Raw genomic sequence first — 26,036 nt, forward strand, 5'->3', positions numbered from 1 at the left:
TAGGAGGACCTCAGACTTTATTCTTCACTCAGGTATTGCACACAATGCATGGCTCTCGTCAATCCGAGACTTCTTCTAGAGGTTGGAGAACGGTGGAAATGTAAGGCAGTTCTTCTTCGCCTATGGAGAGGCCAAATGATTCACAGTAGAGAAGACTAATGTGGTCCTGAAGAGCACGAGTAGCGGAGATGTGCTGGCTGAAGGGAGTTTCCTTGGTTTGCACAGTAGTCAGATCAAACCAGGGGAAAGGCCTATGTGGAGAAAAAGACAGCATGACTTACGCTGAGTCTGTTTAATATATAAGACTTATGTGTGAGACACCAGACTGAGGCAAGAACCTCTGAATATCCCTGCAGAGATTTCTAGACACAAAAAGTAAAGAAAACAGCAATGATGGAGCGTATGGTCCAGAGCACAGAAGGTGTGTGTGTGTGTGTGTGTGTGTGTATGTGTGTGTGTGTGTGTATGATAATATATATTATATATGCTTGTATGTTATATCTATTTATGTTTTATATGTGTTTATATATGAGGCATATAACTCATATATTCACCAAGTAAACTGTAGGAGATATATATATATATATATATATATATATATATATATATATATATCTCACATGATAACTATAGATAGACAGACCAACTGACAGATAAACTAGAAGGGGGAGAGAGAAAGGAGCAGAATACTTGAAATAATGATTGGAAGTTTCCACAATTAATATATGCCAAGTTATAGGTCCAGAAACCAAGCAGGAGAAATGCCAAAAATAAAATGACTACAAAAGCTACATCCAGACATGTTCTAAAATGACAGGAAATCACAAGGTTATGACAAAATCCTGAGAGAAGCTAGAGAAACCACTTCACTATAGAGTGGTCTTACAGAAGCAAGAAACCGACTTCCCAGAATCCATGCCAACAGGAAGACAGTGGAGTGAAATACTTAAACCATCAACCCAGAAGCATGACTCTTCTTAAGGTTTGTTTTGCTTGCATATGTGTATGTGTACCACACCTGCTCCTTGTAGAAGGAGAAGTCCGAAGAGGGCATCAGTTCTCCTGGTCCAGAGATCATGAGCCACTCTGTGGATGCTGAGAACTGAACCCAGGTCCTTGCAAGAATAGCAAGTTGCTCTTAGCTGCTGAGCCATCCCTCTATCCCCCAGAATTGCAGATGTCATAGAAGTATTCTTCAAGGGGGTTGGGGATTTAGCTCAGTGGTAGAGCGCTTGCCTAGCATGCGCAAGGCCCTGAGTTCGGTCCCCAGCTCCGGAAAAAAAAAAAGAAAGAAAGAAAAAACAAACAAACAAAAAAAAAGAAGTATTCTTCAAAAGTGAAGGAGAAATGAAAGCTTTATCAAACCAAAGTTGAAGGAATTATCAGTGCGTCAATCTTTTAAGGAATGTTCCAAGTTCTTTAGAAAGAAGGAAAATAACAAATGTTGGAAACATGGGCCCACGCAAAGGAAGGAAGAGCATTGAAGGTAGGCAAAAGAACTAAGATCTCTGTTTCCCCTCTCTCCACAGAGCAGGCAGATAATCGTTTGTTCAAAATAATAGCAGAGGGGACGGAGGTCGGATGCTGGGATGTTTGCTCAGTGTGATGCAGCCCTGGCTTTAATCCCCAGCACCACATACACTTTGTGAATTGGCATCTCCTGTCATCCCAGCACTCAACTCTGGGAGCAGGGATAAGGAGTTCAAGGCCACTCCCAGCTACATAGTGAGTTGAGGTCAGCATGTGACGATGCATGAGACCTGTCCTTAAAAAATGTATTCAGTTTCGTATGCAAGTATCTTACATGTTTGTCTGAGTTGAATTGTGTTGATGATACAAGCACACATTAGGGAGGAAGTCCATTCATGTTGATAGTATAAGACACACTATCTATGAAGTGGTCTGTACATATCTGCAACTGATGGAGTAGTTGTAACCTGGTATAGGACAAGGTTGTTGGTTATAAGATTAATGTAGAAAACCTGATCTCCTTCCTATATGCCACTGTCTTGGTCCATGATGTTATAGCCCAATACTACAGCCTGGGTATTATGGATCCTGGAAGGTGTATCATGTATTATACCAGCACCTGCCTAGCATCTGGTGAGCGCTCTCCTGCTGGGCCACAGCCTAGTGGCATCAGATGACAAAGCAGACCAGCATGCCCAGGTCCCTTTTACCTCTCAAAGTCCCACTCTTAAATACCATTAAGATATGACTTTGGGTATTAAATTTAAAGTGGGATTTGGAGGAAACAGATACTCGTACCATAACAACAAGCAACAAAGAATAATTTGACATTCAAAATATGATAGCCAAGTATACCAATGCCCTAAAATTTGCTACTTTAATATAAATCTAGCAGAACATGAATAAGATCTATGCAGGGGAAGCATAACTCTGATGAAAGAAACCCACCAAGCAAGCAGAGAATTTTCATTTTTATGGATAAGAAAACCACCAGGATGTCAACTTTTCTCCACCTGATTTGTAGATTCAATGCAGTCCCAGTCAAAATCCCAGAGAGTTGTATTGGATATTGACAAAAATGATTCTAAAGTTAACATAGGAAAGCAGGGACTCACACTGGCCAGCTCTGCAGAAAGAGAGGAGCCGAACCAACACTGTTTAAGATGCATTAAACTGTAGTTAGGGCGCTTGCCTAGCAAGCCCAAGGCCCTGGGTTCAGTCCCCAGCTCCGAAAAAAAGAAAAAAGAAAAAAAAAAAGCTGTAGTTAGGGATCAAACTGCGAGAGTAGACACTTGTATCAACCAGACAGAACAGAGGATGCAGAAATGACCCAAGCAATTGTAGTTAAATGCTCTGACAAAGGGCAAAGGCTAGTGAAGGAGAGGAATACAGCCCAACTATAGGTACTCGAGTCACTGAATAGTCACACAAAACAGCAAATCTAGAGGTAGAGCTGACGGGAAAGGGTGTCACAGATCTAAATGCAGAATACAAATTGGTAAAACTAAAAGATAACAGGAAAAAAAATCTAGATTACCCTGGGTTTGGCATTGACTTTCGTTGGATTAACTTGTTCTATCATTGAGGCTTCTATCTCAACCTTGCAGTCTTCTGACTTTAGTCTCCTAGTGCTGGCGTACAGGTTTGTGCTACCGCACCCCACCAGCAATGGCTTTTTAAATTTTAACATGACATTATACGTCGAGTTGGCTGTCACCAATACCTGACATAGGCAGTTAAAGAGGGGAAAAAGCTTGTTGGTTAAAGCACTTGCTCCCAAAGAGTAGAGACTAGAGTTTGGATCCCAGAAGTTATATAAATTCTACGTGGGTGTGGGGGCATCGCTGTAGTTCTGGCCTCTGAGAATAGAGGCAGAAGTCACCAGAGCAAGATGGCTACCTAGGTTAGCCCCATCGTGATCTCTAGCTTTGAAAAAGAGACCTTGCTTCAGTGAATAAAGGCAGAAGTCAACGATGATTCCTGACATCAGTTTCAGACTTGCACACTTGTACACACAAACACAAACACATGGAAACACACAGATGCAAGCACACGAATGCCAACAGGCACACACACGAAGAAGAAAAAGAAGAGGAAGAAGAAGAAAAAGGAGGAGGAAGGAGGAGGAAGAGGAGGGAGGAGGAAGGGCCAGCAAGGAAACCAAGCGGGTGAAAGCACTTGCCACAGAAGACCCAGCTCCCACAAGTCTCTATGACCTCCACACACATGCGTACATCTCACACACAAAGCAATGACATAATTTTTTAAAAAAGGAATAGATTCATTTGGGCTCGAAGTTTCAGAGGTGTCAGTCCATCATCTTTTGCTCCTTTGATTCCAGGGCTATGCTGAGGCAGAAGATGGAGGCACACGCCTTGTGGCCAGGCCGGCCTTCTCCTGGGACCTTCAGTGTATCCAATGGCATTGCCCTCCCTCACTCTAGACACGTTTCTCCCTTTATATAATTATCTCTGGGAACTCCTTCACAGACACACTTGCTCTACCACCCCGAGAGTGAAATCCAACCAATCAGCTGGATTTCCTATCACTGACATAAAAGGAAGGCTCCATGAAAGAGAGAGCAAGCTAAACGTAATGAAAATGAAAATTTTCTGTTACAGATGTCAGTCACCACATGGTGGAACATGCCTGTAACCCGGCAGGGGAGGCAGATAAGTGGGTCGTTGCAGGTTCGAGGCCAGCCTAAACCTGCTGAGTTCTGGACCAGATACAGTTACAGATTGCAATTAAACAAAGTTTGTAAGTCTGTCCCAAGACAGACACCACCAAGAGAATGAAAACGCAAATCACAGATTGAAGACTATCTGAAAAAGACACATTCAGTGAGAGACTATTATCTAAAGTACAAAACTGTTCTGAAAACTCAACAAGCAGACAGAGAACCCAGTTAAAAAATGGGCAGAAGGGGCTGGAGAGATGGCTCAGTGGTTAAGAGCACTGACTGCTCTTCCAGAGGTCCTGAGTTCAAATCCCAGCAACCACATGGTGGCTCACAACCATCTGTAATGGGATCCGATGCCCTCTTCTGGTGTGTCTGAAAACAGCTACAGTGTACTTGTATACAAAATAAATAAATAAATCTTTGAAAAACAAACAAACAAAAAAAAACAAACAAAAAATGGGCAGAAGTGCAGACTGGTACAACCATTCTGGAAATCAGTCTGGAGGTTCCTCAGAAAATTGGACATTGAACTGCCTGAGGATCCAGCTATACCTCTCTTGGGCATATACCCAAAAGATGCCCCAACATATAAAAAAGACACGTGCTCCACTATGTTCATCGCAGCCTTATTTATAATAGCCAGAAGCTGGAAAGAACCCAGATGCCCTTCAACAGAGGAATGGATACAGAAAATGTGGTACATCTACACAATGGAATATTACTCAGCTATCAAAAAGAACGGCTTTATGAAATTCGTAGGCAAATGGTTGGAACTGGAAAATATCATCCTGAGTGAGCTAACCCAATCACAGAAAGACATACACGGTATGCACTCATTGATAAGTGGCTATTAGCCCAAATGCTTGAATTACCCTAGATGCCTAGAACAAATGAAACTCAAGACGGATGATCAAAATGTGAATGCTTCACTCCTTCTCTAAAAGGGGAACAAGAATACCCTTGGCAGGGAAGAGAGAGGCAAAGATTAAAACAGAGACTGAAGGAACTCCCATTCAGAGCCTGCCCCACATGTGGCCCATACATATACAGCCACCCAATTAGACAAGATGGATGAAGCAAAGAAGTGCAGACCGACAGGAGCCAGATGTAGATCGCTCCTGAGAGACACAGCCAGAATACAGCAAATACAGAGGCGAATGCCAGCAGCAAACCACTGAACTGAGAATAGGACCCCCGTTGAAGGAATCAGAGAAAGAACTGGAAGAGCTTGAAGGGGCTCGAGACCCCATATGTACAACAATGCCAAGCAACCAGAGCTTCTAGGGACTAAGCCACTACCTAAAGACTATACATGGACTGACCCTGGACTCTGACCTCATAGGTAGCAATGAATATCCAAATACGAGCACCAGTGGAAGGGGAAGCCCTGGGTCCTGCTAAGACTGAACCCCCAGTGAACTAGACTGTTGGGGGGAGGGCGGCAATGGGGGGAGGGTTGGGAGGGGAACACCCATAAGGAAGGGGAGGGGGGAAGGGGATGTTTGCCCAGAAACCAAAGAATTATTACTAAGTATTAAATAAATTTAAAAAAAAAAAAAAGAAAAAAAATGGACAGAAGACTTTATCAGACTTTTTCACTGGAGAAGATAATACAAAAAAAAAAGGAAAAAACAAATAAATGAGCACCGGAAAAGCTCAACTTTAAGTTATAAACAAAACCTTCATAGGCGGTTGGGGATTTAGTTCAGTGGAAGAGCGCTTGCCTAGCGAGCGCAAGGCCCTGGGTTCGGTCCCCAGCTCCGAAAAAAAGAAAAAAGAAAAAGAAAAAGAAAAAAACCTTCATAGGCCCTCCCACCTCCAGCAGGAACGCCCCTCCCACCTACTGAATTTGCCACAATCCAGAGAACTGACAGCTCTATCTGAAGAAACAGAACATCAGGACAGTGCGAGTAAGAACACGGATGGGGTGTTGGGAGCTACTTTATCAGATTCTTAGAAAACTAAAATAGACTTTGCCAGATAGTCAGCAGCCAAGGCCTGTACTTAGAAAAACAAACGGGATACAATGAAATTTTGCTGCCACAAACACCTGTACCAAACTTAAAAACAGCTGTGGTGGTTTGAATGAAAATAGCCCCCAAGCACCCAGAGTGATTGGCACTGTTAGGAGGTGTGGCCTTGTTGGAGGAAGTGTGTCACTGGGGGTGGGGTTGAGGTTTCAGAAACTCAAACCAGGCCCAGTCTATCTCTCTCTCTTTTCTGTTGGATCCAGATGTAGAACTCCCAGCTACCTCTTCAGCCGCATGTCTGCATGCGTACCACCATGCTTCCTACCATGACAGTAACACACTAAACCTCTGACGTATAAGGCAGCCCAAGTTAAATGTCTTCCTTCATAGGAGTTGCTGTGTTCATGGCGTCTCTTCACAGCCATGACGTTCGTGGGTCAGCAAGTAGATGAAGTGTGGTGCAGACAGACAGTAGGATTTGATTAGGTGTGAACGTAAAATAAGCTAACAGGACACCAAGACACAGGAGAAATTTAAATATGTACTGCTAGCTGCAAGAAGCCAGGCTGGACGATAACATACATGGATCCAGTTATGTGACCTTTCAGAATAGGCAAGACTGTGGCTCCAGTAAAAAGAGCCATGACTGCCACCTGTTAGAGGGAGGGGGAAGAGAGAGGAAACCACTTAGACTAACAAAGTTTAGCAGTCAGGAGCCTAAATGTGAGCAAATATTGGAGAAGAAGGCCTCTAAACTCCAAGATAAACAATAGCCACTGGATGATTATAAATCAACTTAGGGGGTGGGAGAGATGCTCAGTGGTTACCTGCTGAGGAGATGACGGTTGCTTTCAAGCTTTAGTAACTATGCCATAAACACACATTCAGTGCATAGACATGCATGCAGGCAAAGCAAGCTTACCTGTGAAAAATAAACTTCAAAATTTTGTTTTATTTTTTTTTAATTTGGAAGAAATAAATCCATTAGAGGATGTATTCTCAAAATAAAGAGTATTGTGCAAGGAAAGGACAGCAGGGAGCCGTCAAAAAGACTATGCAGAGAACGTCAAAGCTCCAAGATTCAAAATACAGTGAGCATGAAAATGGGCTTCTAAAGCACGCTAGAAAAAGCACGGCACTGAGAAAGCAGGGGGGGCTGGGCAAGGATGTTAGGAATGGGAAGCTTAAAATCGGAAGGCTCATCCAAGAGGTCCAAAAGGAAAAGAGAAGATGAGGGAAAGGACGGGAGGTGGGAAGTTGCAAAGTCACAGTTGGAATAAAATAGAAAACTCAGACAGCAAAGTCCAGTCACTGAACGCACTTCTCCCGGGTGGGGTGGCACGACCCTTGCACCACAATCATTCATAAAGTATATTTACAAACAGAATACAAACTTATTCCATACCGGAGTTACATTCCACAATGTTTTAAAAAGTTAACTGGGGTAGGGGACTTGGGAAGTGGCTCAATCAGTTAAGTGTTTGCCACTCAAGAATGAGGACTTTGAGTCAGGCATGGTGCACACACCTTTTACCTGGAACTCGAGAGGCAAAATGTCTGTGAGTTCAAGGCCAATCTGGTTGACCTAGAGGAGTAAAATGGCCCAGCACCTGGGATTTGGCCAGAAGCACGTGCAGCTCATGAGCACCCTGGCCCACAGAGTGAGCTTGAGCTGGGTGGACTAGAGAAGACTGTGTCCAAAGCCAAAACTACAAGAAGATGAGTTACAGAAACACTACCGCTCCCAACAAGTCTAAAAGCTAAAGACAACAGGACTATGCTCACAACAGTGCGGGAGAATGATTTTCAGTCTAGAATCTGCTGCCTAACCATGTTCTCAGTAAAAGTGTAGGTTAGAGATGAGCAACCCCACGTACGTGGATCATTAAACCTCTTGCCGTTGCATTGATCTCTTCATCAAGCTGTGTTCTGTGGGTTGTGTACCTGACCTGAGACCACCTCAGGGATCTTACAACAAGAGCACACACGTTTTCAAACATAATGAATCTTCAAAATTACTCCCAATGTACCCTTTTCTCAGGAGGTTATTATAGGCTATATAGTCCACTAAAATTTAACAAAACAAAACAAAACAAAAAAACCAGAGACACCCAGGAAACCAAACAACAGAAAAGTGAGGGAAATTCTCAGACTGAATCATCTGCTGGTGAAGAAGCTATGGGGTAGAAAGGAGAAACTGGAATCAATGGTTATGTCTGGGGTCCTGGGGTTCTGCCAGAAACACCTGGTGAAGCAGAAGTTAGATACGACCCATGGAAACGGGATGCTTCTGCGCACGTCAGATTCTAGAGGAGGTGTGATTCTGTGCGTCCCAGCGAATATGTACACGGCACCAATATAGAGTTGTATGCTTTATGTAGAGTACGAATGGCATCCTGATTTCCAGGCTGGAAAAGATCACCCAGGAACAAATGAGGAAGGAACGAAAAGGAAGGGAAGGGAAGGGAAAAGGGAAGGGAAGGGACAGGGACAGGGACAGAAAGGGAAGGGAAGGGAAGGGAAGGGAAGGGAAGGGAAGGGAAGGGAAGGGAAGGGAAGGGAAGGGAAGGGAAGGGAAGGGAAGGGAAGGGAAGGGAAAAGAGAAGGAAAAAGGGAAGGGAAAAGAGAAGGGAAAAGAGAAGGGAAAAGAGAAGGGAAAAGGGAAGGGAAAAGAGAAGGGAAAAGAGAAGGGAAAAGGGAAGGGAAAAGAGAAGGGAAAAGGGAAAGGAAGGGAAGGGAAGGGAAAGGAAAGAGAGCCCAGGGTTGATTCACTCATAACTCTCAGATCTGAGGGAGGACAGCAGGAAAGCTATCAAAGGAGAGGAATGTTAGGGACCATGAAAACCAAGAGGGCAACTGCTTGAAGAGGATGATGTGCCCCATGGTCCCCAAAGAAAAGGACTTCAGAATGCCCAGCAAGTCTAGAGGCATGGAAGTCACTGGAAATGGCAGCAGCAGACTTTACACACTAGATTAGCAACGACCAGAAAGGTTGACTTTTTCATTACCACGATGCAGAGAAATGGCATTCAAATATGGCATTGGTTTTGCTAAGCAATAATGTATGTGTGTGTCCTCTAACTCACACATTCACATTTACCCAGCAGAAATACCAGTCCAAGTACTCAAAGTCAGCACGGATGCGCAAAGCTGAGGCAGACAAAGGAGTTCTACTGTGTCATGTGACACGGCTGTCCCTAATGGGCAACACTAGCATCACACAGAGTTCTAGTGGGATGCAAGAAACAAAGGTGGCATTCTGCCTCGGTGTTTCTAACAGTGTAGGAATAGTTTTGCATACAGATTACAATATAATGACAATATAAATGTCTGTTGGTGCTTAGATAATATGACAAATACTCGTTCTATTAGCCAACTATCTGTGAAATAGTATTTAAAAGGCAGGGAAGCTTTTGAGTTTGCTGTTTTGTTTTTTACTGTTTGAATTAGTTTTTTTCAAAAATGTATGATTTGTACGGATTTTAAGAGAGAACACAGGGACTGGAGAGATGGCTCAGTGGTTAAGAGCACTGACTGCTCTTCCACAGGCCCTGAGTTCAATTCCCAGCAACCACATGGTATCTCACAACCATCTGTAATGAGATCTGACGCCCTCTTCTGGTGTGCATGAAGACATAAAATAAATAAATTTTTTTTTTACAGAGAGAGAGAGAGAGAGAGAGCGCCAGAGCTACACGGAGAAACCCTGTCTCATAAACAAACAAACAGCATAGGTTAAAACAAAACTGGGGGACCAATCCAGATGTTTGACACTTTACCTTTTCTTATACAAGTTCCTGACGTAGCTTTTGTTCATAAAATCTGTTAACTGAAATTTGGGGCAGGATGCCGGGTCTGTCTTGCAGCTTTCTAAGTGCACAGAGAGAAACAGTTTGTTCAAAAGCTTCAGCACCTGTGAGTGAAACACGCCCCTCGATGTACAGGCGTTGATGAGGGCGTAGCACAACCCCTCCAGCCACTTGACATTGAGGATTACTCCCCCTAGACAGAAGGAAAGCCACAATGAGCACACGCAGCAGTGAGTTGCAAGGGACCCGGAAGAAACCCAGAGAGAGACTTCGGAGCCACCCTTTCTCCTGAGTTGGTTGTTAGTGCGACAGGAGACGAAGGGACACTCTTTGCTCCCTGACTAAGAGGCCCATTTGCCCTTCACGACATATCACGTGTTGATCACAGCCAAGCGGAGCAGACAGGACTAAGGCAGACAGTGCTAATGACAGAAGGACAGACACAAAGGTCCCTGGGGGACTAGGGAGTACTGACTGCGAGATTAGAGGGGAACCAGCCCTTCTTTTTGTCCCAGACATTTCGTTCTCCTGCTTTGTTGCTGTTGTTTTGTTTTGCTTGGGTGTGGTTTGGTTTGGTTTGGTTCTGGTCTTGTTTTTTGAGACAGGTCCACGTGCGGCTTTAGCTGCCCTCATACTGGCTACATAGCTGAAAAGTCTCAGTACCCCGGTTCTCCTGCCTCCTCCTCTCCAAGGCTGGAGTTATGGGCACGCACCACCGAGCTCAGCTCACTGTCTTGTTCACACGAGCCATTTCCCCTGGTTGTTTCTGCCTCAGACTTAAGGATCCAAAAATTAGGCTCCTCTGTTCTGCCTAAGAAAAGTTGCTTTTTCCTACTAAGCTCTTGGCATACCAAACTCAAATGACTAAGAATGTATCTGCTTTGTGCTTTACACACACACACACACACACACACACACACACACACACACACACACACGCACAGGGGTGGGGGGACATGGAAGGTAATTGTCAAAAAATGTCAAAAATAGTCACAGAGCTGTGCCATTACCAAGACTATTGTAGGGGCAGGTACCCCGGATAATTGATGAATTTCGGAGAGCAGCTGGGACCTCTTCATTCTCTCCCCAGATGTTTTCAAATTTCTCAACAAATTGATACTGGGGTCGCACGATATTGGTGTGGTTCAGTAAAGTTTTCAACCTGGAAGCCACAAAGACAGAGACTAGAGTACCAGACTGGAATAAGGGACTGCATCCAATCTGCATCCGCATCCAAACCGAAACTACAGCCCCTCCCCTGCAGGCCACTGCTCAGGCTGCAAGACGCGGGCCCACTGTGCGCTTGCACTCAGGGCACTGATTAATTAGATCGTTCAACCATCCACCTAATATTTACTGAATGTTAACATGTGCTTAGCTCTTGGCTAGATGCAAGAGTACAAAAAACAAAAAAACAAAAAAACAAAAAAAAAAACAATGTTTGCCATGTATTTTCAGTAGCTTTTCAGGTTGTTCATTGATGCCCCAAGTGGGAATGGGATACTGGAAAACAACAGGCAATTAACGTTTTAGAATGGGAAAATCACCCCCAATCCTGAGTGTTGTTTATGTAAAACTGGCAAGAGGTAGAACTAGAAAGGCTGATGGAGTCTTTCTGCAAGTCAAGCCGCCACCCCCTTATTACTGAGGACGACTAACTCCAAGGGGTAGGGCTATGAGTTCTGTCTTCTCATTCTGACAAGATACCTGGGTATCGTGATGGCAGATACAAAGCTGTACACGATGCAGGATTTATCGAGTTTGGATTGAATTTCTAGGCAGATATTAGGCAGCTGGGCAGGCAAACAGCAGAGGAACAACACTTTGGCCCAGTTCGCCACAGCAGCATTGTCATAGACGCACCGGACCCCTAGTTTCCGAAGCTCAACTAGAAGAGAGAGAGAGAGAGAGAGAGAGAGAGAGAGAGAGAGAGAGAGAGAGAGAGAGAGAGAACATAATAATGCAGAGAAGTTTGACCTGCGCATCAGTTGTGGTGAGGAGAGGGAGACAGGAGAGCGGTAATCCTGTTTCAGTAAGCAACCTAAGTCCTGTTGCCACAGAAACCAGACGCTGGCTCCAGGAAGCCTCAGCGAGGAGCTATGCAGAGAAGCCCCAACCCAGCCCCAATCCCTTTGTGAAAGCAGCTGGTGCCACTGTGACAGAGTTTGGGCTTATTACATGATTCCTGTTGCCTTGATTTTGGAACAAATGCTGAGCGTTTTCATTTTAATTTTTTACTGGGAGCTAGAAAAAAGCATTTACAGGGAACTGACAGATAACACACACGGTGCTCGCTGTGTATTGTTTAAGGTGTCTTTCTTCTGAGGATGGTTCCCGTGTTACAGATGAGCAAACCGAGGCTTCGGGATGTTATGTGACTCATTGAAAGTTACATAGCACACTGGCCTGAGTTAGAGGGTAAAATTAGAAGCGTGAAAGAATATGCCACAGAAACTGGGAGGGGTTGTGGAAGGCTTAACAGTTTTTGTAACATATGTGTAACAAGAGTAAGGTATTCGTAAATGTAGAGACAAAAGTCTCTGTATATGTGATAACTCATACAGTTGCATTAAACACACAGGTGCTTAATTATTTGATTATTGTTACTACAGTGTGGATTTCAAAAGTAAGGATTTGAAATGTGTATTTCCATCTCATGCTTTAAGCATCAGTGAAAAACAGAATGTGAAAGATATGTGAGAGGTAAGATCATCGTGTTTATGGATTCTCAAGGACAAGACCGAGTGCCTAGAGAACAGGCAGCCATCATTCTTTGAGATGCGTACGACATTGATTCTCAACCTGTGGGTCGTGACCTTTTTGAGGGATCAAATAACCCTTTCACAGGGGTCAAATATCAGAGATCTGCATATCAGGTATTTATACTTTGATTCATAACTCTAGCAAACAGTAGTAGTTATCAAGCAGCAACAAAAATAATTTTACGGTTGGGGGTCACAACACAAGGAACTGTATTAAAGGGTCACAGCATTAGCAAGGCGGAGAACCAATACAGACGCTAACAAAGTGGTTCTGCAGCTAGAATCCAATTTGCTTTTTCTTTTTTTTTTTAAAGATGTATTTATTTCATGTACAGCATTCTACCTGCACATGTGACTGCAGGCCAGAAGAGGGCACCAGATCTCATTACAGATGGTTGTGAGCCACCATGTGGTTGCTGGGAATTGAACTCAGGACCTCTGGAAGAGCAGTCACTGCTCTTAACCGCTGAGCCATCATCTCTCCAGCCCCCCAATTTGTTTTTTCTTTTTGGTTTTTCAAGATGGGGTTTCTCTGGGTAGCCCTGGCTATCCTGGAACTTGCTCTGTAGACTAGGCTAGCCTCAAATTCAGAAATTCAGTTGCCTTGGCCTCCTGAGTTCTGGGAATTGAGGGCATACGCCACCCCCTACTGGCTTGAAATCTTAGCTCTAAAGGGCATATAATAGGAAAGGAAACATGATCTTAAAATCACCTTTTGGTAATAAGAATAATATTTCATGGAAATAAAATTTAGATCCTGAGAAGAAAATAAAGGGGGAGCACAAAGCACCCTTCATTCACAACTGCAGCTCTGCCCCGTCTCCTCCCCAGATGCCCAGACACCAGGGGCAGCAAGCACACCCTGATAAGGTCAGGCACACCAGGGAGAGCTCTCACAGCCAATCATGGGCAGTAAAAGGGCTTAAAACTCTTTAGAGAATGTTAGATGATACAAAAATGCATTTCCAATGCATTGAGCAAAAACCCAGTGTACAATATACTTCAAAAGTGGGGGGGACAACAATAGGCTGGTGAAGAGTATGTGTGGTTATTCTTCCTTCAAGGGTCTTTTTCTATACTATGCAGACTGCTTTGCACTGTTATTTTGCATTTTATTGTGGTGTACTTTACATACAGTACCACATGGAATTCTGAAGTATACGGCTTGAACGGTTTTAATGAGGGCATACATCCATGGTAGCCCATAGCTCCGTGTAGGTCAGCGGTTCTCAGCCTTCCTCATGCTGCAACCCTTTAATAGAGTTCCTCATGTTGTGGTGACCCCCAACCATAAAATTTATTACTTGTTTTGTTTTGTTTTGTTTCGTGACAGGGTTTCTCCGTGAAACAGCTCTGGCTGTCTTGGAACTCACTTTGTAGAACAGTCTGGCCTTAAACTCACAGGGATCTGCCTCCCCAGTGCAGGGATTAAAAGCATGTGCCACCACATCTGGCCATAAAAATTATCTTTGTTGCCACTTCCTAACTGTAACTTTGCCACTGCCATGAATTGCAACATAAATATCTGTGTTTTCCAAGGGTCTTAGGCAACTCCTATAACAGGGTCGTTTGACCCCACCAAAGGGATCCACCAAAGGGATCCTGACCTACAAGTTGAGAACCACTGCCCTAGATGTAAAATATTTCCTTCTCTCCAGAATGTTCTTTGGCCTCCTTCCTCACTCCACTTCCTCAAAAGCAACCTCTGTTCTTGCTTCTATCACACTGGTCAATACTGTGAATATCTTTGCACTCAGATGACATTTAAAAAAATAAGGCCAAAAGTAAATATCAGGTAACTTTTTTTTTCTGGACTAATATGCCAGTTAGATTTGAATATTACATGAACACACACACACACACACACACACACACACACACACATACACACACACACACACACACACCTCATACCCAGAAAGGTACTTTGCACCAAGGACAAGGAGGGACTGATATAAGTGGAGAAAAGGCGTCTTAGTCAACAAGGTTATACTTGTGGGCCAGCCAGCATGGGAACCCTGCTTTAAAGGCACCTTTGAAGACAGCTTTGTTAATGCTACATAGCCTCACACTCACCCAGGGAGTCTGGCCTCCGAGTGGAGATCTGCAGGTTCTCTGGAGGGATGGAGACGGTTTTCAGCAGCACGTTAGTCAGCTGCCTTCCAATGTGGCCACATCCAATGACGCCCACCGTTAGCTTCTCATCCTCGGTAGCCGCGGCATCAAACGATACAGTCCGGGAATGGATTGTGCGCGGCAGCTCCTGCAGCAGTTTGCTGGAGAATGAACAGACTCACGTAAACGCGCGCACCCGCTACGGTTTTCTGCCACGGTATCTCCGGTTCTCTCATTTCTTTTCGAGCGGAAGCCCAATGGCAACGTAATGCTTCAGAAATAAGACATTTGGATTGGAAGACGGCCTTACCGGGAAGAAAAAGCTTTGTCCTGAAAAAGTACATTCCTTTTCCAAGGGACCAAATCTGGATGAAAATATTTTTGTTTTTGCATTTATTTCCCTGGATCCTTAAACGTGTAGTCTGTGTATTTATTTCACCGACTTTAAAAATCACTGACCGTCATGCATCGTCTGGTTATGCATAGCACACTGTGGACTAATTCTCTGAGCTTTTCCATCTGTATTGTGGGTGGAGAGTTGTCAGCTGGAGTGCATGGTCACCAGCTGAAGTACAAAGTGCATTTGAGTCTGTGCATATTGCTGTGTTACAGATATCGAGGCCCTTTGCATCCTTGCAAAACAGAAACTTTATATTCATGAACAGCTCGTCCCCTCCCCACATCTGGCAGGCACCACTTTTACTGTTTCTTTTCTAGCTACTTTACCTACACCGTGTGAGAAGAATTATGTGGCGTTATCATTTTGCATGTAGGATCGTGTCCTCAAGCTTCATCCAATTCCTACCTTATAAAATGTCCTCCTCGAGGCCTAATTGTAATATTTCACTATATGTACATAAAAGGGGCTTGTGTTGTAAAGAGTCTCATGTAGCTGAAGTTAGCCTTAAATTTCTGACTCCCCTGCCTCTGCTTTCTGAGTGCCGAGATTACAGGTATGAGCCACCACTCTTGACACACATGACACAGTGGGCTTATCCATCCATTAGCAGTTTGCCTTGTTACTGTGATACCTAGCGAAAGTATCTTAAGTGTCTTAGCTACTTCTCTATTGCTATGGCAAAATGCCCTGACTGTGGCAACTTAAAAAAGAAAATTTAACTTGGGGCTCACACTTCCAGAGGATTAGAGTACAATGTTATCATGTTGGGGAGCATGGCAGCAGTAGGCAAGCAGGCACTGGAGCGGTAGCTGAGACAAAGAGAGCTAACTGGGAGAAGCCTGAGTCTTGAAATCTCAAAGTCCACCCCAGTGACGCAGTTTCTTTTTTTTTTTTTTCTTTTTTTTTTTTTTAAGAAATTATTTATTTATTTTAGGTATAGGATACATTGTAGCTGTCTTCACACACACCAGAAGAGGACATTGAATCCCATTACAGATGGTTGTGAGCCACCATGTGGTTGCTGGGAATTGAACTCAGGACCTCTGGAAGAACAGTCAGTGCTCTTAACCGCTGAGCCATCTCTCCAGCCCGACGCAGTTTCTTCAACAAGGCCACACCTCCTAATCCTTCTCAAACAGTTCCACCACTGGAGGCCAAGCACTCAAACATATGCTCCTATAGGGGCCATTCTCATTCAAACCACAAGGTTACCTCCCCCCAACTCCCATAGTTGGGTGTATAGTCCATCCTGGTGAAGAACTTTTAGAGGCAGGAACTTGCAGAGAGGCTCACATTGTGTCTACAGCCAGTAGTCAGAGTGGTGCATGCTAGCGTAGCTGACTTTCTTGTTCTTATTCCTCCCAGGGTCCAGCCCATGGAATGGTGCCACTCACAGTAAAACTGGGTCTTCCCACCACAATCGACCTAATCTAGATAATCAATATTATTCTTGGTCCTGTCAAATTGACAATAGGTATGAAAAAAGTTCATTGTAGTTGTGATTCGTTTTTTTGTGGTGCTTGTCAATATTAAGGATCCTTTCATATACTTGTTTGTCATGTCTATACATTCTTTGAAGAAGTCTTAGGTTAAAAATCAGGTTATATTGGGCTGGAGAGATGGCTCAGTGGTTAAGAGCACTGACTGCTTTTCCAGAGGTCCTGAGTTCAATTCCCAGCAACCACATGGTGGCTCACAACCATCTGTAATGGAATCTGGTGCCCTCTTCTGGTGTGTCTGAAGACAGCTACAGTGCACTCATAAATAAACAAAAAAATCAGGTTATTGATTATTGCTGAATTGCAGGAAGCCTTTATATATTCTGATTTGTTGTTGTTGTCTTGTTTTTCAAGATAAGGACTCTGTGTAGTCCAGGCCAGCCCTGAACTCACAGAGATCCCCCTGCCTCTGCCTCCTGAGTACTGGAAATAAAGGCATGTGCCACCACTGCCCAGCTTTTTAAAACCTAATTGCATCGGTTATGACTGCCAGTTCTATAGTCAATAGAGGTGCTGAAAGTGGGAGTCTTCACCTTGTTTCTGGTTTTCAGTGTTCAGCTCTGATTATAATGCTACCTTGGGCTTTCTATCTATGGCTATCAGTGCATGGAAGCAATTTACCTCCAGCTGCTGATTACTGTGATCCTGGCAAAACACTGGCTTTCCTCCACTAAGTTTTCTGCACCGACTGAAGTCGTGTGACATTGGTCTTTCCTTCAGTTAGTGTGGCATTGCAAAAGGGTCTCTAGGCAGAAAGTCAGAAATCAGAGACTGTGACTAACTCTCTCGTTACACTCTCTCCTCATTTTTGCACAAAATGGAAGCAAGCCACTCTCCATGTCATGTAAATAGAAAAGAAACTTAACCTCCCTAATGTTCTCCTGGATTTTAAAAATCACCTTAAACAACAAAACTCCTGAACATGCGCAGTTCGCTAATACCCTCTCCTGGGACGGAACATGACCTGCTAGTACTCAACCAATAAGGGTAATTTAAAGGGAAATTGACACATCCTGTAAGTCCTATGGCTTCAAACCACTAATATATTTTGTATCAGGGTTCTCTAAAGGAACAGAACTGATGTGTGTGCACCTGCACGTGTGTACACATGTGACTTATTAGACTAGCTTACAGAATGAGGTCTTGGTGTTCCCACAATGACTGTCTCATAACAGAAAGGTTGAGAATTGAATAGCTGTTCAGTCCATGAGAAGAAGTCAATGAGATTTCTCTGCAGTCCAGTCAGACGCGGAGTGGATTCCTGCTGAGATGCTAGTCTTCAGTCTACATGGAATCCGGAAGAAGTTGGATTTAAATACTGGCGGCAGCACCAGAAAGAACAAACTGAAAAGGTGGGCAATCAGACAAAAAGCGAAGTGTCCTCTTCCGGGATCTTCTTTGAGTAAGGCCACCAGGTGTGGCCCAGGTGTGGGGTGGGTCTTCCTGTTTCAAATCATTTGATTAGGACAACACCTCACAGGAATGCCCAGCAGGCGACCTACATAAGCCATCACCTGTATGTTATCATGAAAACCGTAAGCTGGGAGACACAGTAGTACACCCCAGGAAAGGTTATGAGTAAAGTATCATGTAAGGTGGACCTAGTCAAATGATTTGCATAAACTTTCCCCTCTTGTCAACATCCTAAGTCTATAAAGAGCAGCACAGCAGCAGTCACTGTGTGGTACCCACACAGGAAGTTGCCCACACACTTTCTCAACTACTTCCTCTTCCAAATGAATCTTTGCTCCCTAGTCTTTTGTCTACACCTATAAATTCTTTCATCGTTGGAAATAAAAACCTGAATTAAAGAGATCTTACATCAGCCAACCTTCCAGACATCCATGTATTACACACTGACTGATTTTGCATGTTGAAACATCCTTGCTTTCCAGGAATAAATTCCCCTTGTTCATGTGTAAGACTCTCAGAGAGAATCTTCCCTCAGGAGGGAGATCCTCGAGCCCAATGACCAGTCCGAGTCCACAGGCTGCAATCTGCAAGAGGATTTTTATTGATCAGGATACACAGGTATCTGTGGGCGTCCCAGTGAATTCGGAAGACTGGCGCACCTAACAGAACCAGGGACGGGTTTTTATAGGGTATTGGGGAACAGAAGCAGGCTTACAGAAGCAGATGCATGGTTGGTGGATTCAAGTGAGGCGCTGATATATGGTTACACCCAATTGGTTGTTCAAATGAGGTTGTCACACAGCAAGAGAATACGTGCAGGTTGGGGCGCCCGGAATGTCAGGGGCTAGGGGCTTATCTCTTGTTAGGTGGCCCATAAAGCAATAGCAATAATTTAGACTGGTTTCTGTATTTTGTTTTCTTTTATGGTCTGTTTCGTCTAAATGATGGGTCAGCTTGTCCCACAAAGCTTGGACACATCTGAACTTTCCCAGGCTTATTTTAGTTCTGAATCTGTGTATCTAAAAACTTATTTTTTACTTCTATAGTTGAGGGCCTTGGGCTTGTACAATTCCCTTTCTGGGAGGGGGTCTTTCACATGATACACCACCTTTTTTCCTATTGTTTGTTTGTTTATTAGTTTGATCTATCTATCTATCTATCTATCTATCTATCTATCTATCTATCTATTGATCGACTGGTTTTTCCAGATGGGGTTTCTTGTGTAACAACCCTAGCTGTCCTGGAGCTCTCTCTGTAGACCATTGATCTGTAAACTCACAGATATTCACCTGCCTCTGCCTCCTGAGTGCTGGGATTAAAGGGGTGCCACCACTGCTGAGCAGCACATAATCTTTTTAATGTAATCTTGAACTCAGCTAGCTAATATTTTGTAGATCTTCACATAAATACTCAACCGTGAAGGATACCAGTGGGTACCTTTCTCACAGTTTCCTTGAACATCAGCATTAAGGTAATGCTGGCCTCTAAAATAAGTTTGAAAATGTTCCCTCTTTAATTTTTTGCTAGATTTTGAAAAGAATTGCTAAGTTTTTCCATGTGTGCTGCACATGCAGGACGTGTGTGTGTGTGTGTGTGTGTGTGTGTGTGTGTGTGTGTGTATGTGTATGTGTGTGTGTGAGTGCTGCATACAGATGTTTGTTTGTGTACAAGGTTGATGTTATCTTATTTGATTGACCTTCACCTTAATGAGATAAAGTCTCTGACTGATCCCAGAGCCCACGATTTGAGCAGTCAGTGTAGCCACCTTGCTGTCTGCCTTAGTTAGGTTTCTGTTGCTGATAAGAGATACTATGACCACAATAACTCTTAGAGAGAAAGCCTTTAATTGGGGCTGGCTTACAGTTCAAAGGTTTAGTCCATTATCATCGTGTTGGGAAACATGGCAGCATGCAGGCAGACAGGGTGCTGCAGAGACAGCTGAGAGTTCCACATCCAGATCAGCAGACATCAGGAAGAAAATGTCACACTGGACCTGGCTTGAGCATCTGAGACCACAAAGCCCAACCCCAGAGTCCCAACGAAGCCACGCCTACAAGGCCGCAACTTCTAATAGTGCCACTCCCTGGGCACCAATTGAGTCTATTATCATTCAAATCACCATTGTGTATGCCAGGCACACTTGCATTTCATATTTACTCGCTTGCGGGAGATCTGAACTCATACCCCAGCAGTACTCATATCCCCAGGCTGAAATTGTTAATTCTTCAAGGTTTAAGCTATCTGGTCAGGGACTTTCTTGATTGAGAGGTTTTGGTTGCCAGTTCGATCTGGTTAAAGGTCTGTTCATACTTTTTTTGTTTGTTTGTTTGTTTTGTTTTGTTTTGTTTTTTTTACAGGTGTTTTTAGATTTTTAAGGCAATCTCTTGACAATTCTTTCCTGAAGCTGTCACGGCTTCTCTTCCATGTCTGATTGTTACTTTGATTATTTCTTCTTAGTTTAGATAAGGGTTTGTCAGTTTTGTTCATGTTTTTAGTGTGTTAAGGTTTACTTATTTAGAGTGCTCTGTTTGCCTGTATGCCTGCATGACAGAAGGCATCAGACCCCATTAGAGATGGTTGTGAGCCACCATGTGGTTGCTGGGAATTGAACTCAGGACCTCAGGAAGACCAGCCTGTGCTCTTAACTGCTGAGCCATCTCTTTAGCCCCTTTTTGATGTTTTGTTTTGGTTTTTGTTGTTGTTGTTTTGTTTTTTTGTTTTTTTGGTTTTTTTTTTTTTGAGATAGTGTTTCTCTGTGTAGCTATCCTAGAACTCCTCTGTAGACCAGGCTGGCCTTGAATTTAGAGACCCACCTGCCTCTGCCTCCCAAGTGTTGGGACTAAAGGCACGAGCGACCACCCCCTGCCCAATATTCTTGGTTTCAAGCAAGTTATCTGGCCTGTAGGGACAGCAAAGTCCCACGTAGCTCTTCTGTCAGCTGCTGTTGGTCAGTCTCTGACTGCCTGTCTTTGAAGCAAGAGGCCAATAATGGCTGCTCATTAGTGCTGTGGAAGGAAGGCGAGCCAGTAGTTTGGGAGAATAAATGCATGAATTAGTGAATGAAACGAATCACCCCGCCCTCTCAGTGGAAATCACACTAGTCCAACTTTACTATGTATGCACAAGACCCCCTTTATCGATTCTTCTGGTCATTTCAGACCAGAAGTGACAGAATGTGGATTGGAAAGGGTAGACAATTCTCCCCCCATATTGAACCTTCCAATATAAAAAGTGCAAGTCCGGGCTGGAGAGATGGCTCAGTGGTTAAGAGCACTAGCTGCTCTCCCAGAGGTCCTGAGTTCAAATCCCAGCAACCCCATGGCGGCTCACAGCCATCTGTAATCGGATCTGGTGCCCTCTTCTGGTGTGTCTAAAGATAGCGACAGTGTACTCATATATAATAAATCTTAAATCTTAAAAAAAAAAAAAAAAGCACAAGTCCTTTGGATTCTGCTGAGCAGTGATGCTTGTCTCTCATCTTCAAGTAGCTTACCTCAAATCGTAGAACATTTTGCAAAAGAAGGCTGCATGGGCACAGCCCTTGACCATCAATCCTCGGTAACGACCCTGTAAATACAGCCAGTAACGTTCTTCCTCTGGAATCCCATATTCGAACCTCATAGACTCAAGGTTATCCAGCATTTCCATTTCCAAAGTACCAGTGCCTGCAGCAACAGATACCAAACAGCATGACTCCCCGTTCTGGAGAAGAAGGGTTCAGGCAGAGGGGCTTAAGTATGGTGGTGTATGTGGCTAGTTCATGAGTCCTCAACTGGTGGGCGTCAGCACCATTCTCCTTCCAGATTCTTTTTTCTTTTTTCTCTTTTCTTTTCTTTTTTCTTTTTTCTTTTTTTCGGAGCTGGGGACCGAACCCAGGGCCTTGTGCTTGCTAGGCAAGCGTTCTACCACTGAGCTAAATCCCCAACCCCCTCCTTCCAGATTCTGAACTTGAGAGTTGACATCTCTATTGGAATGTGGCCACAGAGGTTTCCTAATTTCTTCCTAACCACTATCTTGGATTCATGAAACCTAAAAGGGAATTCACGGTAATATTTATCTGTACTGACTGCAGGTACGCTTTTCAGTAGGAGTTACGAGAGCAACCGGTTTCATGGGTGTTCTCAGCTGGGAGCTTTTCCCTTCTATTACCTGAGCTTTGGAAACATTGCTGGAAATATCACACAGGATCTCATTTCAAGGGAAACCTCCACTTTCAGTAAACTGTGTTCCCTGTAGGGTAGAACAGAGCTCAATCTGGGTATCACTGATCCCTCATCTACAGCATGGGCACTCAGCCTAAAGACTATTTAGACATACAACCCCATCTACCTACATCTCTACTACAAAGATGTGCTTTACTCCTCAGGACTTCTGGTCTGGGCAGGTGGAAACTACATAAGGAAGGAGCCACCCAAGAGGGTTGTCATTATGACTCCTTAGCAACCAGTTCATTCTAGCCTCTGATCTTAAAGGGGCAGGACGTGCCTGCAAGCTTTCCTGGCCTGGATGCCAGGAGGATGAGGTTCCTTTCATTGCAGGAATGCTCAACCAGGTCAGGGCGGCACTTGTCTTCCCCAACAGAAGATGCTATTGCAGATTTCTATAGTCTCTTGCAGATGGGAGTATCATATAGATCTTAGCACTGCTTTAAAAAAGAAACTGACAGAACCCGTGAGATCCTAAGTGGGTAAAGGTGATTTACAAGCAAGCCTAGTGACCTGGGTTCAATTTCCAAAACCCACCTAACGGTGAAGAGAATCCATGAACATTGTTGTGTTGTGTTCCCTCTCTCCCTCTCTCACTCCCCCTCTCCTTCCCCCCCAATAACAATAAACCCAGATACTTATTTAATGTTCTTTTTCCCCCCTGTAGTACATAGGACTGAACCAGGACCTATGCATCCTGGGCAATGTTGGCAGCCCCTCTCTGAGACAGTGGCTTATTAAATATGATCCCCCTGACTCGCTGTCCTATGAAGCTGAGACTACAGACATGTACCATAACACACTAAAGGAAGCCTGTGGTGTTGAGGGCTGAACCCGAAGCCTTGCAGCGGCTGGGCAAGCACTCTACCTCACGGCTACTCTAGCTCTTTGTACCACCTTTTCTCTTTATGGTCAGTAATCTTGTAGCAATTGAGGCTGGAATCCAAGTTTAAAACTACTCAGCTTCTAAATCTCTTCAGGTTAAAAAAAAAAGGTGGTGAAATTCATCTAACAAAGTTATTCATTTGGAAATGAACAATTCAGTAGTGCATTCAGGATGTTGTGTAACTATCTCATTTTTTCTCCAAGATTTATTTATTTTATGTATATGAATACACTGTAGCTGTCCTCAGACACACCAGGAGAGGGCATCGGATCTCATTACAGATGGTTGTGAGCCACCACGTGGTTGCTGGGAATTGAACTCTGGACCTCTGAAGAAACAGTGTCTTAGGCTTTTACTGCTGTGAACAGACACCATGACCAAGGCAAGTCTTATAAAGGACATTTAATTGGGACCTGTAAGGTTCAGAGATTCAGTCCATTATCATCCAGGCAGGCACGGTGCAGGAGGAGCTGAGAGTTCTACATCTCATTCCAAAGGCAAACAGGAGAAGATGGATTCCCAGGCAGCTAGGAGGAGGGTCTTAAAGCCCACACCCACAGTGACACACCTACTTCAACGAGGCCTCACCTAATAGTGCCAGTTCCTGGGCCAAGCACATACAAACTGTCACAAGCAGTGCTCTAAACCATGGAGCCATCTCTCCAACCCTACCTCCTTTTTATACTCACAAAAAGAAATCCTATTTGTATTAAGTATTGGCTCCCTATTCCTCTCCTCTCCACTTCCCACCTCCTGGAACCACTGTTGATTTCTACATTTGGATTTACTCATTTCAGATAATTCATAAAAAATAATACATACCATTTGTCGCCTTTTATGTTTGACTTCTCTAGTCCCCTTTTAGAGGAATGGACATAGTAGGATGTCACATCCTACTCATGCAAGTGATGCTTCCTGTCCTAAAGGAAAGAGGACCTCAAAACCTGCCAGACCTGCATGACTAATACAGCATCCTACAGATGCTAGACACATATTTGTACGTTCTCAAAAACAGGGATTCAGTGTCACAGCTTTCTAACATGACAACTTGGTTAGACCAAAATGCTTCCCAGAATCCCTCCCTTGTATGTTTCTGGTTAGAAAGAACCACAAAGGATGATGTTGTGAAGAATCTAGAACGTGGAAATGAAATAACCTAGTTGCTGGTTTGGCTTCATTACTTACCTGGTTGGCTGCCTTGGTGTAGCTCAGCAGCTAGGCCTGTAACTGCCCCACCTCTTCCTGACCCTCCTCTGGGGAACTCCTCAGCCAGGTCACATTCAATTCCATGACAAAGACCAGCAAGGTCTCCTGTAGCAGACTACTCTACTGAGGTTGCAGGCAAGCATCCTAGTTTGTTACTGTGCCTGGAAGGTTTTATGTAAACTTGACACAAGTTAGAGTTATCTGAAGGAAGGGAACCATAACATTCAGCCACAAGGCGTTTTCTTAGTTGGTGATTGATGGGAGATGGCCCAGCCCACTGTGGGTGGTGCTGTCCCTGGGTTGATGGTCCTGGATTCTATAAGCAAGCTGAGCTAGCCATGAGGAGCAAACCAGTGAGTAAGCTGTGCTCCTCCATGAACGGTACATCAGCTCCTGCCTCTAGGTTCCAGCCATTTGAGTTCCTGTCCTGAGGAACAGCAATATGAAAGTGTAATCTAAATCAACCCTCTCCTCCCCAGCTTGGTCATGGTGTTTCATCACAATAGTAGCCCTCAGACAGTAACTCTCACTTCTAGCCAAGCCATGTGTCCTTCATTTTATAGCTATCTTCCATCCCTCATCTCCCTCCCTGTAAAATTCTATCACCAGACACAAAAACAACCACTTTATACAGACTGTTAGCCACCATATTGACTCAGGTCAAATCCCCATAACAAAGTATACCAGGAGGTTGGATAGATTAACTATCTGGACCCCTAGCGGTTCTATTCCTCTACTAAGTCTGATATAACAAATTAAACCCACTTCTTCAACAGTAAGAAATGATACTGAGTTAAAGTAATGAGGTATGAGGCTACCTGGAATTGTAGATAACTGGAAAATGCAGATCCCTTTAATGCAGAAACCTTTAACATCTGCATAGTGCATAGTGTGTGTGCTTACAGACATGTGAAGGTCAAAAGACAATTTATGAGAGTCAGTTCTCAATTTCTACTATGGCAGGGTCTAATGACCAAACTCAGGTCTTTAGACTTGATGGCAAGCACTTTTACCCATGAGCCCATCCCGAAGGCAGGATTAAACACTGCTGTTACTAGTGTTTTCAGCAGGGTAATTCCTGGGGATCTGTCCTGTGCATAACAATATTTACCAACACACTCCCGTATTTACAAACACACTCCCAGTTTTGGCAGTAAGAAGTGCCTTCAGGGGTTGGGGATTTAGCTCAGTGGTAGAGCGCTTGCCTAGCAAGCGCAAGGCCCTGGGTTCGGTCCCCAGCTCCGGAAAAAAAAGAAAAAAAGAAGAGAAAAAAAAAAAAAAGTGCCTTCAGATACTGCCAGATGTTTCTAGCAGCTCAGACTTCCCATAGCTAAGTAGAGTCTTAGCCTAGAGCATGCTGTGTGCTACATATATTACCTGTTTTCCTTCCCCTTCACCCACTTTAACCGAGTGTAGAATGCCAGTCGTAGACTACGGTCCTGATTTTCTACCATTGAAGAAGGGTCTACAAAATAAGGGCCCTCTCCCTAGCACTGGTTTGTCAGCAGGAGAGCTGAGGCTAGGACTCAGGTCATCTGTGTCTTGGACTATTGGTATTAACCATATCCTCCTGCCTTGCTGTGACACTGTGACACTATAATTGATGTGATGGCAGGCT

The 26,036-nt window shown here is 44.0% G+C and overlaps 1 protein-coding gene across 5 annotated transcripts; it reads right to left on the bottom strand.

Moving 5' to 3' along the window:
- On the bottom strand, window positions 1-25,950 carry Noxred1 (NADP-dependent oxidoreductase domain containing 1). Of its 5 annotated transcripts, none has more exons than NM_001432121.1 (7): window positions 25,796-25,950; window positions 21,615-21,786; window positions 14,771-14,970; window positions 11,640-11,820; window positions 10,943-11,094; window positions 9,903-10,125; window positions 1-251 (listed from the first exon to the last, which is right to left on the bottom strand). In NM_001432121.1, the coding sequence occupies exons 2-7, from the start codon at window positions 21,767-21,769 to the stop codon at window positions 59-61; spliced, it is 1,104 nt and encodes a 367-aa protein (NP_001419050.1). In that variant the 5' UTR covers window positions 21,770-21,786; window positions 25,796-25,950; the 3' UTR covers window positions 1-58. The 5 variants fall into 5 exon arrangements, with proteins under 5 accessions (NP_001419050.1, XP_087410769.1, XP_087410768.1 ...); XM_087554643.1 differs by lacking the exon at window positions 25,796-25,950 and adding an exon at window positions 24,398-24,875; XM_087554642.1 differs by lacking the exon at window positions 25,796-25,950 and adding an exon at window positions 22,271-22,570.
- Window positions 25,951-26,036: the final 86 nt, after the last annotated feature.

This window comes from Rattus norvegicus, chromosome 6 (assembly GCF_021556685.1).
Source record: "Rattus norvegicus strain SHRSP/BbbUtx chromosome 6, alternate assembly SHRSP_T2T, whole genome shotgun sequence".
NCBI classification, from domain to species: domain Eukaryota; kingdom Metazoa; phylum Chordata; class Mammalia; order Rodentia; family Muridae; genus Rattus; species Rattus norvegicus.

What these genes read in the sequence shown, in the direction of transcription:
- Noxred1 (NM_001432121.1), bottom strand. Translation starts at nt 21,769, where the DNA reads ATGGAAATGCTGGATAACCTTGAGTCTATGAGGTTCGAATATGGGATT. An exon ending in TCTGCCATCACGATACCCAG is followed by an intron (nt 11,095 to 11,639) that starts GTATCTTGTCAG and finishes TGTGGCTTCCAG; the next exon opens with GTTGAAAACTTTACTGAACC. An exon ending in AGGAACTTGTATAAGAAAAG is followed by an intron (nt 252 to 9,902) that starts GTAAAGTGTCAA and finishes TTCTCCACATAG; the next exon opens with GCCTTTCCCCTGGTTTGATC.